Below are 19,570 nucleotides of genomic sequence, written 5' to 3'. Positions count from 1 at the left end.
GCAAAGCCATGAGGGTCTAGGCTCAAAGTGGATAATATCATGTGGAGATATCTAAATTCTTTTCGATCCTACAATTTTGATGTGATCAAACAAGTTAGATTAGGTCATGTTGTGTTTAATCCTGTGTCTAAGTGTGCAGGAACTTAGGAGCACAGGATGTCGAGCAAAAGACGTAGCTAGTGAGAAGGACGACACGGGAGAGAGCTGACGGGCTACGTGCGTTTGAGGGATGAGGTCTGCGGAAGAGTATGCGGGCGGACGAGAAGGAGGCACGCGACATTTCCGAGGGACGAGAAGCCGGAGCGGAAGCTTGCTCGAGAAGGCCGGAAGTTGGATTCGGGTGAGCCCTATTCCGGATGGCCGAAATCACCCAAGTAAGAGGAACCGGAGCGGAAGACCTGAACCGAGACGAGCAAAACCGGAGCGGAAGGCCCGAACTGGAAAAAGTCAAATTGGTTGACTTTCCTAGTCCAGGCGCCTAGAATAAGATTTTATCCAGATCGCGTTTGCCCGCGATCCGTTGCAAAGGAGATAAAATTTTATCCCCCTCCAGGAGCTTGGACCCTTCCAAGTGCCCCGAGCAGGGCTATATAAGTAGCCCTGCTCTGAAAGCTAAAGAACAATGCAGATAGTTTGAAACAACACTTGTGCACTTCCTAATTCTTGTTTAGCTTTGTTTTGTGAGTTTTGAATGCTGTAAGAGGCTTCTCCGCCCAGAGTATATTTTTTAGTGCGCTTTTTCACCTTGGATTGACAACCTCTCCGATTGTAACAAAGTAATTCATCGTGCCTCTTTCGTTTTTAGTTTCTTTATTCTTTTATGCAAGTGTTTATTTTATTTAAGTTATAAGCCGAGAAATGTTCTTTTTGTTTTGATTTGTACAGTGACTATCCCCCCCCCCCCCCCCTCCTCCTCCTCCTCTAGCCGACCACAAAGGGTCCTAACAATGATCGTGCTCTTGGGCTCTACCTAAAAGACTTCATTCCAATTGAGATATCAAACATCCTTTTTAAATCCATGATATTTTTCATATCTTTCCAAATATGGAACTTTGATTGAATCCCAACAACTCTCTCCTCAAATGAAGGACCATCATTACTCTAATGGTCCGGGCCCCTATGAGCATCTGGCAACTCTTGACTTGCTTTGGGCCTCCTCGTGAGCATCTGATCACCCTGACCTGTTCGGGGCCTCCCCGTAAACATTGGTTTCCCAGACTGTTGGAACCCCGAGGTGTTTTGATGTGATCAAACAAGTTAAGCTAGGTCCTGCGTTGTTTAACCCTTGTGTCTAAGTGTGCAGGAGCTTAGGAACACAGGAAGTCGAGCGGAAGACGCGGCTAACGAGAAGGACGACACGGGGAGAGAGCCGACGGGCTCGGTGCGTCCGAGGGACGAGGTGACCGCGGAAGAGTACACCGGCGGACGAGAAGAACGTGCGCGGCGTTCGAGGGACGAGAAACCGGGAAGGAAGGCTGCTCGAGGAGAAAGGCCGGAACATGGGTTCGGGTGAGCCCTATTCCGGAAGGCCGAGATCACCCAAGCAAACGGAGCCGGAGCGAACAGACCCGGACCGAGATGAGCTGGATCGAGATGAGCTGAACCGGAGTCGAAAAGTCAACTTATGTTGACCTTAGGGCTCCGGGCGCCCGGAACCGACCGAGGCGCTCGGAACCCTTCCGGGCGCCCGGAATGGACTTTTCAAAAGGATCGAGTTTTGACTCGATCCGACCGTTGGGGGATAAAATTTATCCCCCCAGGGTGCCCGGAACCCTTCCAGGCGCCCGGACCAAGACTATAAATATAGCCTTGGTCCAGAAGCAATTATCAATCAAGAACAACTACTTGTAATCCAGTGCTTTCATTTGTGTTATTTCTTTCTGCGCTTTCAACGCTGTAAGAAGCTACTCCGCCCAGAGGAGAATCAATTAGTGCGTCTTCTTTGCCTTGGATTAGCAATTCTCTGATTGCAAACCAAGTAATTCCTCTGTGTCTATTTTCTGTTTTAATTAGTCTCTGCCTTTTTAATTACAAGTTCTTTTAAGTTAGTTGAATATCCGAGAAGGGTTTTTGGTTTTATTTTGTAGGGCAATTCACCCCTCCCCTCTTGCCGGCCTCCAAAGGGACCTACACAGACTTCCTCCGGTCCTCCTGTGAGTATTCTTTCACCCTAACCTGTTCTGGGATCTCCCCGCAAGCATCCGATCAACCTGACCTGCTCTGGACTTACTCTCAACTTCATTCAAGACTACCCCACATAGCATCTGGTCTGGACCATGACTATGACACCATTTGTTGTGCCTAAAGGAAATCCATATATTTCCATAATGACATGATATTGCCCACTTTAGGTCTGTGTACCTTTATAGTTTTGCTCTTACACTCTATTCAAAAGATCTCATTCCAATAGAGATTCAAAAGATCTCATTCCAATAGAGATAATCGATCAAAAAAATATATATAATTTTTTATTTCACAATTATATATATTAGTCAAAGTAATTGAAAAAAATAAAATCATAACTTTCATTATTAAAACCCATAAATCATCATAAATCCACAATTTAGAAAAAAAAAAATTATTCGACAGATCAACTCCAGCCCACCATGAGTCAGCCCGTCTAGACCCACAACTCACATTTAGATATATTTTTAAATAGATTGATAAAATTTTCAATTAGTCCGTTTAAATTATTTGACAGAACTTCCTAATTATAGTAGATTAAACTATTAGTTGAATCAACTCACAAGACACCCCTCACCATCTATTAGTCATTTAATGTTTATCTTATGAAAAAAAATAACTAAAATCTGATTTACGTAATTTATAGTTTTGACTAAACTAAGCACATCCAAAACAAACGCTTCACCATGCAACAAACCTCCGAGCTGTTTCCCTCCACCAATTCCTCCTCCAAACCCTCTCCTCCCTCCCTTTTCTCCCCTCCTTCCTCCTTTCCCCCTTTAACCCTTCCCCCTTCCCCCTCCCTTCTCCCCTTCCTTTCTCAGTCCCCGCGGCCGGGTGCATCCTTCCGACGACACAAGCCATGGTGAGCCACCTCTTCGATTAGGCTTCATAAAACCTTTTGTTATGTGTTTTGGTGTGTATGCATCCAAGTTTTTTGATGTTTTTTCTTCTTCTGTTATATTATGATGTAACAAAACTAAGGCGAATTCGGCTTCTGGAATGGCGGTGCACGACGATTGTAAACTCAAATTTCTGGAGCTGAAGGCAAAGAGGACCTTCCGGTTCATCATTTTCAATATCGATGAGACAAATCAACAAGTGACCGTGGAGAAGCTAGGCCAACCGGACGAGAGTTATGAGAACTTCACTTCATCCTTGCCGGCTAATGAATGTCGCTATGCGGTCTTTGATTTCGATTTTACTACGGATGAGAACTGCCAAAAGAGCAAGATCTTTTTTATATCTTGGTATGAACACATCACTAGTTATGATTCAAATCATTACTTTTTTTGTTATTACTATTATTTAACTTTGATTTGCTACAAACCGAAGGGCACCCGATAGCTCGAGGGTGAGAAGCAAGATGTTATATGCCAGCTCAAAAGATAGGTTCAAGAGGGAACTTGATGGGATCCAAGTGGAGCTCCAAGCAACTGATCCAAGTGAAATGAGTTTCGACATCATCAAAAGCCGAGCGATATAAGACTGCCCGTCCTCTATATATCCACTTCCAACTTAAATTGTCTTATTAAGTCATGGACTCTAATCTTATGTACTAACTAGGCTACTTAACTATGTGGACGAATTCTATTTGTGCGATCATGTTATTTATTTCTTCATTGAATACACCAAGATTTTCTAATGTCATTGCAAATTAGTTCTTTTCATGGATAAACTAGAGGGAAGTTGCATTAGTTTTTTGAACTCTCGCGATTTCATTGTATTGTGTTGTTGTTAAGGTAGGATCTTTCTTTATCTTTAGAAATGGACATAGTGAGGTGATTCCAACTCATGGTTGAAATCGGGCCTAACAATTAGACTCTATGATCCTAGTTTGAAATCGACGATTCAACGGTTTATAATTGTTGGATATTGGGGCCTTAAATGGACCAAAACGATTTAGAGGAAGGAAGCCATCAATTTTTTAAAGTCGTAATTGACTTCAAAATTGAAATCTACGATTCGCGTAGATAGATTAGACTATTAATTTGCTCAAAACCGATTAAGGGTGAATGAGAAATTAATGTTTAAAGTCAGCCCAAAATAACATTTATTATTCATTAATAAAATGCATGGGAGAATAGTCCCACATCGGAAATTCTCGATGTGTATTATCTACTTATTAATGAAAATGTGTTAATGGAGTTAACACAAAAATAAAAGGACAGGTGACCCCTTAGCCCAGGGCGAGCAGGTGCTCGCACCTGTGAGCCCGCCACGTGCGCAATGGGCGCTTTGTAGGCGAACTTTGCACTTTGCACTTTGCATCGTCGCGAGGAGCATTGAGGAGCTTAAATTTATGCTCCAGGTGACATTGCAGTGCCTACGTGGCACTCGGGTGACGTGTCAGACTCGTACCTGACGTGGCAGTACCTATGCGGCATCCTCGTGGGCAAAGGGAGATGACTGGATAGTTGACTTAGGGAATGGATGGCTACCGTTGATCAACGTTGATCAAATAGGTGTGATCGCTTGTTATGCGATCTAGAGCGTTGGATCGCAAAGAGTAACGATCTGACGGCCTGGGATGAGACTTGATCTGAAGCATCGAATCAATGGATCCAGATCCGATGGCCGATGACAACGGGATCTAAGGGTCACAACTCCTCAGATCTGATGGATGAGATTGAAGTGGGCTTGGTGAAGGGTTACAACCCTTCAGAATAGATGATCTAGATCGATCCAGCCCAAGGAACACATCCACTCACCCAAAGGACACTCAATCTCTTCTTACAGTATAAATAGAACCCTCCAGATGATGGAATACTCACTCAATCCTCTCTTCTCTTCCTCAAGCATTCATCTCATCTTGTGCATACAAGAGTCCAAGAAGTCTACTAAAAGGTTCGCTGGTCTCGGAAGTCGGAGTGCTACGATTCCGAGACGTTCGTCGTTGTATCTTGGGAACGAATTGCAACAATCCGTTAAGCACCGTAGCGGAGCAATATCATTTATGGAGATAGTGTCGAACACTAGCCTCAACGATCAGTTTGCATACTCCAGAAGCTACCCGGGGATCAACAGTCGTAAACGATATTTCCTGCAAACTGATATGGCTACCAACGGCCGTTCCGACCGCCATTCCGACGACCATTCCGTACGGAGAAAAGCCGGAGAAATTCACTGGAACCGACTTCAAAAGATGGCAGTAGAAGATGTTGTTTTATCTAACAACGCTAAACCTTGTACGGTTTTTGCACGAAGACACGCCAGCCGCTACGGAAGGTAATAAGGCTGCTAGCGATGCGTGGTCTCATGGAGATTTTCTGTGCCGCAATTATATAACGTATATTGTTCTCTGGAGACGGCAAAATCTTTGTGGGAATCCCTAGAGAAGAAATACAAGACCGAAAATGCTGGATTGAAGAAATTCATCGTCGGTCGGTTTCTGGATTTCAAGATGGTGGACTCAAAAAGTGTCTCATCTCAAGTCCAAGATATGCAATTAATACTGCATGATCTGGACGCCGAAGGCATGAAGCTGAACGAGACATTCGCAGTTGCTGCGGTAATTGAGAAACTCCCTCCGTCATAGAAGGATTTCAAGAATTACCTAAAGCACAAGCAAAAGGAAATAGGGCTGCAAGACCTGATCCTGAGGCTACGAATAGAGGAGGATAATCGAAAGTTATCCGACTCCAGAGGAACCAAGCGGACTATAGACGAAATGTCCAACCTGGTTGAGCCGAACGCCAAAAAGCCGAAGCAGTTCAAAAAGAAGGCTCAAGCAAAGAAGTTCAAAGGCTCCTGCTACAACTGTGGAAAGGCAGGACACCTATCCAAGGACTGCAGACGCCCAAAGAAGCCAACCAAGGGGCCAAAGGATGTTGCGAATCATGTCGCAACCTCTCTTGAGGACTTGGATCTCACTGCGGTTGTATTTGAAGCCAACTTGGTGGATACCAACCCGAAGCAGTGGTTCATTGATACTGGAGCAACTCGTCATATCTGTTCCGATAAAGCGATGTTCTCCAAGTATACTCCGATAAATGGCAGGAAGCTCTATATGGGTAATTTCACGACGTCGCCAATTGTTGGACTCGGAAAGGTTGTTCTGAAGATGACGTCCGGAAAGGAGCTAACACTCATTGATGTACTCCATGTTCCCGACATCAGTAAGAACCTAGTTTCTGGAGCGGCATTGGTCAAGGCCGGATTTAGGCTAGTGTTCCAGTCAGACAACTTTGTACTTACGAAGAATGATGTCTTCGTAGGAAAGGGGTACCTAGAAAAGGGTCTATTCAAAATGGTTGTAATGCCTGTACTCCAAAATTTTGATGGTAATAAAATAAATGCTTCCAGCTATGTTGTTGAGTGTTTTAATTTATGGCATGATCGACTCGGACATGTGAATAATAATACTCTCAAACGTCTCGTCAAATTAAATTTATTACCAAACGTCAATGTTGACGGAACACACAAATTTGAAGTGTGCGTGGAAGCGAAAATGACGAAACTACCTTTTCATTCGGTGGAAAGGACAACAACTCCTCTAGAGTTAATACATAGTGATCTATGTGACTTGAAATTTGTGCAAACTAGAGGAGGTAAAAAATATTTTATTACTTTTATCGATGACTGCACAAAGTTCTGTTATGTCTTTCTTTTAAGAAGTAAAGACGAAGCCTTAGAGGCGTTCAGAACCTATAAAACAGAAGTTGAAAACCAACTTGACAAACGAATTAAAATAATTCGAAGCGATAGAGGTGGAGAATATGGTGCACCGTTTGATGAATTTTGTACAGAATCTGGCATTATCCATCAAACAACGGCACCTTACTCACCTCAATCAAACGGTGTTGCCGAACGTAAAAATCGGACACTAAAAGAAATGATGAATGCCTTGTTGATAAATTCAGGCTTACCTCAAAAGTTGTGGGGGAAGCAATATTATCGGCAAATCACATTCTCAACAGAATCCCTCATAAGAAAAATGATAAAACTCCATATGAACTATGGAAAGGCCGCGAGCCATCGTACAAATACCTGAAAGTGTGGGGGTGCTTGGCAAAGGTCGAAGTACCTAAACCAAAGCAAGTAAAGATCGGACCTAAAATGTTCGATGCGATATTTGTCGGATATGCCCATAATAGTAGTGCATATCGTTTCCTAGTTCACAAATCAGACATTCCTGATATACATGTGGGAACAACCATAGAATCTCGGAATGCGATATTCTTTGAAAACGTATTCCCAAATAAAAAGGGAAACGTTGAAAGTGATAACAACGGAAGTTCAAACAAAAATGACGTTACCGAACTTAGCTGTTATAAAAGGACTATTGACGATCAAAGTGAAGAGCCACGTCGTAGCAAACGGGCTAGAGTTGAGAAATCGTTCGGGCCAGATTTCATGACTTTCATGTCAGAAATGGAACCAAGAACATTAAGTGAAGCTCTCTCTAGACCCGATGCTTCAATGTGGAAAGAAGCTGTCAATAGTGAAATTGAGTCTATCATGAATAATCATACTTGGGAATTAGTAGACCTTCCTTCTGGTAATAAACCATTAGGTTGTAAGTGGATACTAAAACGTAAGTATAAAGCTGATGGATCAATTAACAAGTATAAGGCCAGACTTGTAGCCAAGGGGTACAAGCAAGATGAAGGCCTTAATTACTTCGATACATACTCATCGGTGACAAGGATTACGTCCATACGAGTGCTAATAGCCATTGCAGCATTGTTTGACCTTGAAATACATCAAATGGATGTTAAGACTGCGTTCTTAAATGGTGAGTTGGAAGAAGAAATTTATATGGAGCAACCCGAAGGGTTCATGGCTCCTGGAAATGAGAAAAAGGTGTGTCGACTTGTTAAGTCGTTGTACGGACTTAAGCAAGCGCCTAAACAATGGCACGAAAAATTTGACAAAGTAATGCTGTCAAACGAATTCAGAATAAATGAATGTGACAAATACATTTATGTCAAAAACACACCTGAAGGCTATGTAATTGTCTGTCTATACGTAGACGACATGCTAATAATGGGCAGTAATCATGATGTAATCATGACTACAAAGAAAATGTTGACCAGAAATTTTGATATGAAAGATATGGGTCAAGCAGATGTTATATTGGGAATTAAAATTCTCAGGACATCAGAAGGGATAGTTTTAACACAATCCCATTATGTAGAATCTGTATTGAAAAAATTCAATGCGTACGATCTCTCTACAGTGAAAACACCTATGGATCTAAGTCAACACTTAGCGAAAAACCATGGTGAGACCATATCGCAGTTGGAATATTCTCGGATAATAGGCAGTTTGATGTATCTCACAAACTGCACACGTCTGGATATTGCTTGTACGGTCAACAAACTGAGTCGTTTTACGAGTAATCCAAACGACACCCATTGGAAAGCACTGATGCGAGTTCTCAGATATTTGAAATATACTATGAACTATGGATTACATTATGGAAAATATCCCGCTGTGTTGGAAGGATATTGTGATGCTAATTGGATATCAGATACAAAAGACTTCAAATCCACTAGTGGATATATATTCACGATCGGTGGGGGAGCAGTATCTTGGAAATCCACTAAGCAGACTTGCATTGCTCGGTCAACTATGGAATCCGAGTTTATAGCACTAGACAAAGCAGCTGAGGAAGCTGAATGGCTGCGGAATTTCTTGGAAGATATTCCTGTGTCTGTCGTACTAATCCACTGTGATAGTCAATCGGCGATTGGAAGGGCACAGAGTAATATGTATAATGGGAAGTCACGACATATACGTCGTAAACATAATACCATTAGGCAGTTGATCTCGAATGGAGTGATTGCAATCGACTATGTTAAGTCCAAAGATAATTTGGCAGATCCTCTAACGAAGGGGTTGAGTCGAGATCAAGTATACTGCTCATCAAGAGGAATGAGATTAAAAATCTACAACTAAAACGACTGTAGCGGTAACCCAACCTTGTTGTCTGGAGATCCCAAGATCTTGGTTCAATGGGACAACGAAGTTATAGAAGTTGTGGTCCAGCATATTAGATAGTTTATCTCTATCCCAATCCTAGGATGAATTTGTGCTGTCCTACCTCATGTAGTGAGGTTAAGCTTATGCTTTTAGTGACTTCTATACCTGATAAGGTGGAGTATGATAGGATACTCTTGATAGAAGTGTCACCTATGTGAGTGTGAAGACAGGCCGCTTCAATGAAACACTCATGAATCCAAGATGGTATCCATGGCCGAAACGGAAACAACCATGAGAACCTAAAGTAGGTGAGATAGATCTCTGTGTGGGTGTTATTGTCTAAGTATACACCAACAGCTGAGCAGTTCAAGACATCACGTTCACTGCGCAGCCTAGTATACTCGATAGCATTTCACTACGGAAGGTTCAAAGCCACAAGCTACCTCTCCCGATGCAGTGACTTATCGATTGGACTCTTGTAAGATGTCAGCATGCATACACGCATTGCATTAATTTCCATTCATGTGGGGGATTATTGGATATTGGGGCCTTAAATGGACCAAAACGATTTAGAGGAAGGAAGCCATCAATTGTTGAAAGTCGTAATTGACTTCAAAATTGAAACCTATGATTCGCGTAGATAGATTAGACTATTAATTTGCTCAAAACCGATTAAGGGTGAATGAGAAATTAATGTTTAAAGTCAGCTCAAAATAACATTTATTATTCATTAATAAAATGCATGGGAGAATAGTCCCACATCGGAAATTCTCGATGTGTATTCTCTACTTATTAATGAAGATGTGTTAATGGAGTTAACACAAAAATAAAAGGACAGGTGACCCCTTAGCCCAGGGCGAGCAGGTGCTCGCACCTGTGAGCCCGCCACGTGCGCAATGGGCGCTTTGTAGGCGCACTTTGCACTTTGCACTTTGCACTTTGCATCGTCGCGAGGAGCATTGAGGAGCTTAAATTTATGCTCCAGGTGACATTGCAGTGCCTACGTGGCACTCGGGTGACGTGGCAGTACCTATGCGGCATCCTCGTGGGCAAAGGGAGATGACTGGACAGTTGACTTAGGGAATGGATGGCTACCGTTGATCAACATTGATCAAATAGGTGTGATGGATCGCTTGTTATGCGATCTAGAGCGTTGGATCGCAAAGAGTAACGATCTGACGGCCTGGGATGAGACTTGATCTGAAGCATCGAATCAATGGATCCAGATCCGATGGCCGATGACAACGGGATCTAAGGGTCACAACTCCTCAGATCTGATGGATGAGATTGAAGTGGGCTTGGTGAAGGGTTACAACCCTTCAGAATAGATGATCTAGATCGATCCAGCCCAAGGAACACATCCACTCACCCAAAGGACACTCAACCTCTTCTTACAGTATAAATAGAACCCTCCAGATGATGGAATACTCACTCAATCCTCTCTTCTCTTCCTCAAGCATTCATCTCATCTTGTGCATACAAGAGTCCAAGAAGTCTACTAAAAGGTTCGCTGGTCTCGGAAGTCGGAGTGCTACGATTCCGAGACGTTCGTCGTTGTATCTTGGGAACGAATTGCAACAATCCGTTAAGCACCGTAGCGGAGCAATATCATTTACGGAGATAGTGTCGAACACTAGCCTCGATGATCAATTTACATACTCCAGAAGCTACCCGGGGATCAACAATAATTACCGATTCGACGGTTTCTGGGAGTTGACTCTTAACTTTAATCGTTTAAGATAATTATGATTTACGATTTAGAACTGTCGATTTACGATTTATCATGATTCAAAATTATTATATTATTTTTTTAAAAGAAATATAAATTTATAAAATTATTTGTGATGATTTAAACTTAATAATTATATAATAAAAATATTAATTAGTTATTAAATAATAAATATATGTGTTTTTTTTAATTATTAAAAAATAATAATATAACTAATAAAACTAATTATTAAATAATGAACTAACGTAAAAAAAAATTAAAAGTTGTAGACAGTTAGGATACTTGCTTAATTCTAAGATTCTAATTTGAAAAATCCTAGTTCAAAATTAATTTAGGTTGGAACGACCCGGGAACAGTATCAATGGATACGTTAATCCAGTTACGGGTCCACCGTCGGGTCGGGTCTAGTAACAATCGACCTAGTTGCATCGAGCAAGACAGTCAATCTAGTCAAGCTAGCTAGATGGGTCAGTTCAAAAGGTTGTTCTAGTAGGCCAATCACTATGATCGAGATGGTTGAGTTGGATGAGGCAATCAAGCTGAACAGATCTATTGAATCAAGGCAGTCTGATTGAACATGTTGGCCCGAGTCGGTCAGATGATTGTATTTTTTTTTTTACCCACTCGACGAAGTGACCAATTTTCCATATATTATCATATGATAAATTTGGAAAATATAGATGGATTCTAATAGATGACTCAGCATTATAAGTAATTCGAATATCGTGGTCATATGATATGTCATTTGAATGATTCAAATTCTTATTATATGAGACCTCATCTTATATCGTACTATTGTGGTAAAAAAAAAAAAAAATGAATACGTTCGTTTTTAGTGCCCCTATCAATTCGTCCCAAGGTCAACACAGAGGAAGTAAATCACGGACGGCTACTAACCTTTGGAATAGTGACTAACACATAAAGGAAATATTTACCTCTTACATTCTACTATTGCACCTTGCTCACATGATTATTTTTTTTATCCTCATTATGTAGTCGAATTGGTACTCAGATAGTAAAATCATTTCATTAGACAAGAGTCTATTCTGGTAGAATTCATTCCTTTGAGAATTAAATGTCTTTCCACTTAAAAAGTCATTTGGTATATGATTTATCTTCTTTTATCTTGTTGTGGGGCCGACGCTGATAAACACTTGAGTGAGCAAAATCACTTTTTTTTTTGTTTTTTTTCATTGACATCATATATCCAACTTGCACCGGGTAATTCTTGAATGACTGAACTAATCCTACCAAAATTTATCATTGACCACTATGATAAATCGAAAAATGATCACAGTGGACAATCTCTTGACCTAATATTTTTAGGTCAACCGTTAATTAAAAAAAAATCATTCATCAATTAGCCGAAGTTATAGAAGTAAATCATACTTGGTTGGTTGAATAATAATAAATTGTAGCAATTGGAGAAATGGATATGGCAGAACCAGGAAAATGCAGTTAATCGATGGCAAACAATTAGTTTTACAAGTTTCTCGGAAATGAATATGATCAAGGAGAGCTTAAACCAAATCCGAGAGAAAGCATTATCTTGGCGGCATCTCGCTTCGGACAAGATCTACCAACAAAAATTCCAAGAAAAACGATAGCGAATGAATAAAACAACGGCATTTTCCTTGCCCACAAAAAGGAAGGAGAAACGAAGAAGGTCAAGTTATAATATTTCGATCATCATCACAATCAGTGTTAATCCTAAGTTGGCATGAATTATAAAAATTGTTGGGCGTTGAGGGCAAACGTATTCGTCTTTTACCACCATAAATTTTAAGAATCGACAAAAACTCGAAATAGAAATTACAACATGTGGGTATAATCGTATTTCAACATAACAAAGTAAAAAAAATACACCAAAAGTGACAAAGAACGTAATCCTAATGGTAGAGGAATTGTCCTTATCTTGTAGTGTTGTTTTAAAATCTAATAATCCATGTGGAAGAAAAGAAGCGGAAAATCTTTCAAAGGAATTAGGATTGATGATTCTAAATATTTTTTTTAACTATCAGAAATTTGATGTCGATATGTTTGGACTTCGATGAACTATAATTATTTTTAGCATAAAATTCTACGATTTTATTATCACAACTGATCTTTAATCGTCTGTCAATAACATCAATGATCTGCAACGCTGTGATGAAGTTCCACAGACAAATTTTGTTATTGTTTGCTTCATAGCATGCTATCAACTAGTAGAAATCGCTACTAGCGTCTGCTTAATGATCTTCCAAAATATAACCCCTCCAGCGAGTATGAAAATACAATCCGAAGTAGACCTCCTGCTATCTAAGTATTCAACAAAATCGAAGTCCCAATATTCAATCACCTTCAAATAATCTAATCTCTGATGCCCTTTAGTTCTATGCAAATACCATATTAATCTCTTTACTACTTTTTAGTGCAATGATCCTAGGTTAATTATATACCTACCTAACATTCCACTACAAATACTATATCTGGTCGTGTACAAATCTGTGCATACAGAAGACTTCTCATAGCTGACGCATAAGAGAGTTGTTCCATTTCTTTTATTTTAAGTTGAAGTCATGGACATTGTTGCGGACTAAATCTGTCACCTTTATACATAGGTATGTCATCAGATGCACAGTTTTGCAGGCATAACTTATAAACACCTTTTCAATATACGTTTGTTGTGAAAGTCCAAGAATACCTCTTGAATGATCACGGCACATTTATATGCCTAAAAGAAAGGATGCACACCAAAATCTTTCATTTAAAAATACTGGTTAGAAGTGACTTAGATTCATGTAGCAGACTCTTATTATTACTCATAAGCAATATGTCATCCACATATAGGACAAGTATAACAAATTTGTTCTCATTGAACTTAACATATATACACTAATCAATAGGGATTTCTCTAAATCCAAATGAGATGACCACTTAATCAAATTGAGTCCAATTTATTTTCATTAGGCTTATAAGACCTAGCCTCATCTAGACAATCCCAGATGTATAAATGCCTGACACTAGGATTCCTACCTATCCACATTTCGAATGGAGTTTTAGTTACGGCCTTACTAAGGACTCTATTAAGTAGGTAAACTGTAGTCTTAAGTGCTTCATCCTACAAAGATTCAGATAAAAAAGTGAAAATCGTAATACTTCTTACCATAATTTTTAGGGTACGATTACGTCGCTCAACTACATCATTCTGACTAGGAGTACCATGCATGGTCTACTAAGGCACAATCCCACACTGAGCAAAATAGTTCGCAAAAGGTCCTCGACATTGTTCACATGATCTATCATATTAACCATAACATTCACCTCAACGGTCGGATCTGATGACCTTAATCTTCTTACTTAGTTGAAGTTCAACTTCTACTTTGAAAATTTTAAACATGTCCAAATATTGTATCTTCTCATGAATAAAGTACAAATAGCTGAATCAATAGTAATCATCTATGAAGCTAATAAAAAATGTGTATCCATTCCAGGTTGTCTTAGGGAATAGTTTATAAGTATTCGTATGTACTAACTCCAAAATATCACTACAACGACTTGTTCTCTTATTGTTTTTGTTAGTTGTCTTCCTCTTAACACACTTAATGCATACATCAAAGTATGAAATGTCAAGGGAATCGAGAATTCCATTTGGCATTAACCTCTCTAGGTATTGCCTGAATATATGTCATAAATTCTTATACCACAACATGGATGAATTCTTGTCAATCAATTTTCATTTTACACCTATAATATGCATAATCACGTTATCAAAAATAGAAGTTGTGTTTAATTTATAAAGCTTATCAATCAATGAATTATTGCCAACCAACATTGAATTAAAGAAAATATTGAACATTTTAATTTCTAAATGAACAAGAATAACTTGATTTGTCGAAACAAGAAATTAATTGAATCCTGTCAAACAGACAGTATAATGAATGTATATTATGAATCCAGAAAGATATTAGTTCTTAAACAAAGCCTAAAAACATCAATCAACTATACTTTTGCCTTCTTCTATTCCCCATATAGATGTATTTTTTACCATCAAGTAGAAGTCAGCTCTTGATATAATCCTGCATAATGACATTTATGTGAGTAGTAACACCAGTATCTATCCAACCAGTGTCAGTAGTACCTTTGATTTTTTATTTTTTTCCTTATATGAGTAGTAGCACCGATATTTATCCAACAAATATCAGTGGATACAATAGTCAAATTGACTTTTGAACTAATAAAGTTGAGAAGTTTACCTTTTTTATATATCAGTTGGTGTATTTGGGGCAATCATTCTCATATGACTTTTCTTTTAATAGAAGAAACAAGCAGACTCTTATCATGTTTTTTTTGCTCTATAAATCCCAAAATCTGTCGTTTACTTTCCCTTTGCTTTATTGATCCCAAATACCAAGTGAGCACTTTCAAGTGTCTCACGGCTCAATCTCTCCTCGTCTTATATGTATTGAGCTTTAAGTTCATTCAATGTCCGCTTTTCCTTTTGAGTATTGTAAGAAATCTGGACCGTTCATGTAGAGATATCAAAACAAAATGCACTAACATATACTCAGATATATCGAGTTTAAGTGTTTTCAAATTTGTAGCTATATTGAATATTTTCATAATGTACTTCTTGATGTTTTTTTTCATTATACCGCATGGTCACTAATTTCAAAAAAAGTGTGGTGGTTTTGACTATTTTCATTTACCACGAAATGATCGGTTAATTAGTTTAGAAAACTCTTAGCATTTTCACTCTCAGTTATAGAGTCTTTAATTTGTGCCAGAATGGAAAGTCTCATGATACTTAGACACATTTGGTTTGATCGCTCCTACTTTTCAATTCAACCCTATGCTCTATAGTGCTAACGCTGGTCAGGGGTATGGGGTGATCATGTCTCAATGCATAGTTTAAGTCTATACAACCTACAACTACAATTACATACATTTTCCATTCAGTAAAATTTGAACCAATTAGTGTAGAGATATTAATACTAGTAGTTACAGATTATACTGAAATTAAAAGAGTGAAAGTAATGTAAGCTCACAATTTAATTAAAATCAAGAACATATATAAGTACAAATAATAGAATATTAGATTATGCAAATAAAATAAAATTTTAAATATATATAAATGAGCTCTTTATGAGATACCAAATACAATATTACATTTTACTTTGTTGACTAAAATATAATTTGTTAATAGTGTTATCTAATATAACTCAAATTTTAATTGACCACACAATTTGTCTTCCTTTGGGCTGACCCATTGTGCGCATAATTTGTCACTTTATTTGAGTTATAAATTGGTTCTTAGCTTACAATAATCTTAATCCACCACGCAACATGTAGGGATGAGCAAAAATTCGATAAAACCGAATTAACCAAACTGATCGAATTTAAAAATTCGATTCGATTAATTCAATTTTTGTTTTTATTTAAATTCAGTTTGGTTTTTGGTTAATTCGGTTTGGTTTCAATTTTTAATTTTATAATTCTATTAAATCGAATAAACCAAATAAAAATATTAATTTAATTATTTTTATTTAAAAATATATAATTAATTAAATAAAATCTTATTTTTTAATTAAACCCAAATAAGATTTTAAAATTTCAATTAATTCAATTAATTTGGTTGAAAACCGAATTAATCGATGTTTTATCAGTTTGGTCGAATCGATTTTTTAAGAAAATTTGATCAGTTTGGTTGGTTTGAAATTTTTTTGATTTGTTCGATTTTCCGTCTATTCTGTTTAGTCGGCTCGATTTTGACCGAATACTCAATCCTAGCAACATGTCTTCCTTTAGGCCGATTTATTTTGTGTATGATCAGAATAAAATTAATATTGTACTATAGTTGTAGGTTACTCATAAACATATATCTGACATAAAAGTAATTTTCCTTTGAGTCAATTACTGTTAATATAGATATATGTCTCCCGACAAAAAATGCACTAAACCTACCTAATGTGTCTTCCTTCAGGCCATTAATTCAATTTAATAGCACGTGTGTAGATAGACCCAAGAAAACTTGGGAAATTTAATCGAACAGATGATCACTTAATAGTTCCAAATTAGGTTTATTAATTGATTGATGTCTTATGGCTCAATTGGTTGCCTTAATCGATTTGAAAACCTATGATATTTAATTTTAGATCAGGCAATTGATTGATGATCTGAGCTAATTGATTGGTAATGTCCAATCAATTGGTTGATCAATCTGAAAACCTTCTATATTTAATTTCATCTTTGCTAATTGATTAATATAAATCGTCAATCTATTGTCCACCTCACTCGATCAGGCTGACTGATTAAACATTTCCTATCACAATTTTAAGGTTGTAATTGATTGGATCAAATTCCTAATTAATTAGTGCAACCAATTAACTAAGCTGATTGATTACCATCGATTTTATTATGATTTAACGTTGTAATCGATTATGGAAAATTCTTAACTAATTGACAAGAAGTTTTTTTTTTTTATCACGACTTAAAGCTGTCAATTGATTGGCAATTCCAATCACTTCTGTTTGCAAACATAGGCTTTGTAATCAATTGTCCGACCAAGGCAATCGATTACACAATCACAATTTAACCTAAAATTAGATTGGTGCGATGATTCTACTCGAAGATGGCAGCGGTTCACCATTGTTCTTCGTGAAAATCATGAAAAACCTAGAAGATCAAACCTTTCCTAGGTTTTCTTAACAGAAGTTCAACTATCAAATACTAGTTAAACCTTAATCTAGCAGGAAGACAAAAGATCGACGAAGAACTTAAACTATATAGCCATAGAAAACGATGAAATGGAGTCATGACTCTGATACCAATTGAAATAACTAGTGAATATTAAGCCGCATGAATTCTAAGAACCAAAAAGAACTCAAAATAGGAAATACAACATATGAGCATGATTTTGTTTCAACAAAAGTATGACATAGCAAAGTAAAAGCATAAACTAAAAGCAATAAGGAATCTGATTGTAAAGTCATTATCCTTATCCTGTAGCGTTGTCTTAGAATCCAATAATCCTTGTGAAAGAAGAAGAAGCGGAAGCAATATGAAAGGTCTTCTAAGGGAATTGGGTTGACGACGCCAGTTAACCTTTGTCAATGGGGAACAAAGGTTATGTTCAAATGCCCTAATCCCTTGGGGACCTCTCCTTTATATAGGCACTCCGATCTATTATCATCTCATAGATAATAATGGATCGGACTAAAGGGTTATACACATCCAACCCACTTTTAATAACTTAAAACCCAATAACCTCAAGTTAAATCACTTAAACAGATTCAGTTCATATTCATATTTACAACTTATAATTAAACCCACAAGGGATAATAATATAACATCAAGTTCTTAGGACACACATCGGTGCATGAAAACCAAACACAAGATAGTGATGACACAAGGAAATCAATGATTAAGGGAGGTCGGTCGGTTTGAAAGGATTTAGGGTACCTATGACATGCAGACGAGCATAGTTTGGGGAGATCGATCGGAAAAGGGAGGGCTAGGGATCCTCCTCATTTGTCATCCTCGGTGATGAGGTTGATCATGGAGCAACGCTCGAGGGAGGCAAAAAAGGCGGATACGACGCTAACTCTGACTCAGCCTGCTGGGAATTGTCCTCCATTTTGTGATAGTGCACCCTCCATTCATCATCGAACTCTTCACTTAAATATAAAACATGTCTGAACGCTAATGATCCTATCCGAAAGCGGGCGAGTGGAAAGTTGGGATGTGGCGACTTCGCTGACCGGATGTAAACTCCGCCCCACTCTGCAAAACAAATTATCATTAGTGCCAAGTTAGGGAGAGGGTCCCCGACGTTGGCCCTCCAACGCTCAAGTCAATCACCGGAATATGGAGGAGTGAAATAGTAGAATTATGCGCAAACAGTAAATCACGCATACCTCCGCCGGTGATGGACCCCCATTTATATAGAGCTCTGGTGGACGATGTGCATGCTCCTCGAGGCATGAGCACGTTCTCCAACATGTTCGTGGACATGCCCTCCACTATGCCCTATGAAAGGATGTCGACCGGATCAGCCGCTCGGCTAGGACTCCGTTATGTCCACGGTCATGTCTCGTTACTTGGCCGAGTGAGTAACTGCTTGGCCGGGAGTCCTTCACTCTGTCGACTTCAGTTGCTCTTCCATGCAATGTCTGTGTAGTAACCTGCCTCCCTCCATTCAGACAAACTATCCAATCTCCCTCAGTGTCTTGATAATATGACTTGAGCGTTTGCCTATGATATTCTCTTGAGTCGGAAGGATTTTCCGCTTGGACATATATCCCGTCGATCAAGACCTACCTGTCCCGATCGGCCGTTACATTTATCCTCCATTCGGCCCTTTGACACTTGGGTATTAACCATCTTGACTTTGACCTCCACCCTGGCGGTTGACCCCGTGCCAGGTGGGTCTCCTCCTATCGCCACATTACAAGCCTCCCCTTCAAGTCTAGTCAAAGGAGGTTGCAAGTCCGACTGACTGGACAAGATGTATCTTTGTCGACTCTAAGACTTGATCGACCCATATGCTCAAGGTACTGATCGGTGCCCATGTCCGTGTTGTTCGACCTTATTTCGCTGGACTGGGTCTGTCACTATCACTTAGCCTAAGCTTTCATAGAAAAATGTGCTTTAGCCGTTCGGTTGTATGATAATTGCTTATCCGTGCCCGATTGGGACGACAGGCGATTATACTTGGCGGTAATTTTCTTCTCCTTGCTCCTCGCGCTCCTC

The 19,570-nt window shown here is 38.9% G+C and overlaps 1 protein-coding gene across 1 annotated transcript; it reads left to right on the top strand.

Annotated features, from left to right (window-relative positions):
- The first annotated feature begins 3,153 nt into the window (after positions 1–3,153).
- LOC122017384 (actin-depolymerizing factor 1-like) lies at positions 3,154–3,670 on the top strand. The gene is made up of 2 exons (XM_042574985.1): positions 3,154–3,434; positions 3,520–3,670. The coding sequence occupies exons 1-2, from the start codon at positions 3,187–3,189 to the stop codon at positions 3,668–3,670; spliced, it is 399 nt and encodes a 132-aa protein (XP_042430919.1). The 5' UTR covers positions 3,154–3,186.
- Positions 3,671–19,570: the final 15,900 nt, after the last annotated feature.

Source organism: Zingiber officinale, chromosome 8B (assembly GCF_018446385.1).
Source record: "Zingiber officinale cultivar Zhangliang chromosome 8B, Zo_v1.1, whole genome shotgun sequence".
NCBI classification, from domain to species: Eukaryota; Viridiplantae; Streptophyta; class Magnoliopsida; order Zingiberales; family Zingiberaceae; genus Zingiber; species Zingiber officinale.
Note: the sequence above shows the minus strand (reverse complement) of the source record. Positions and strands in the feature narration are given on the sequence as shown.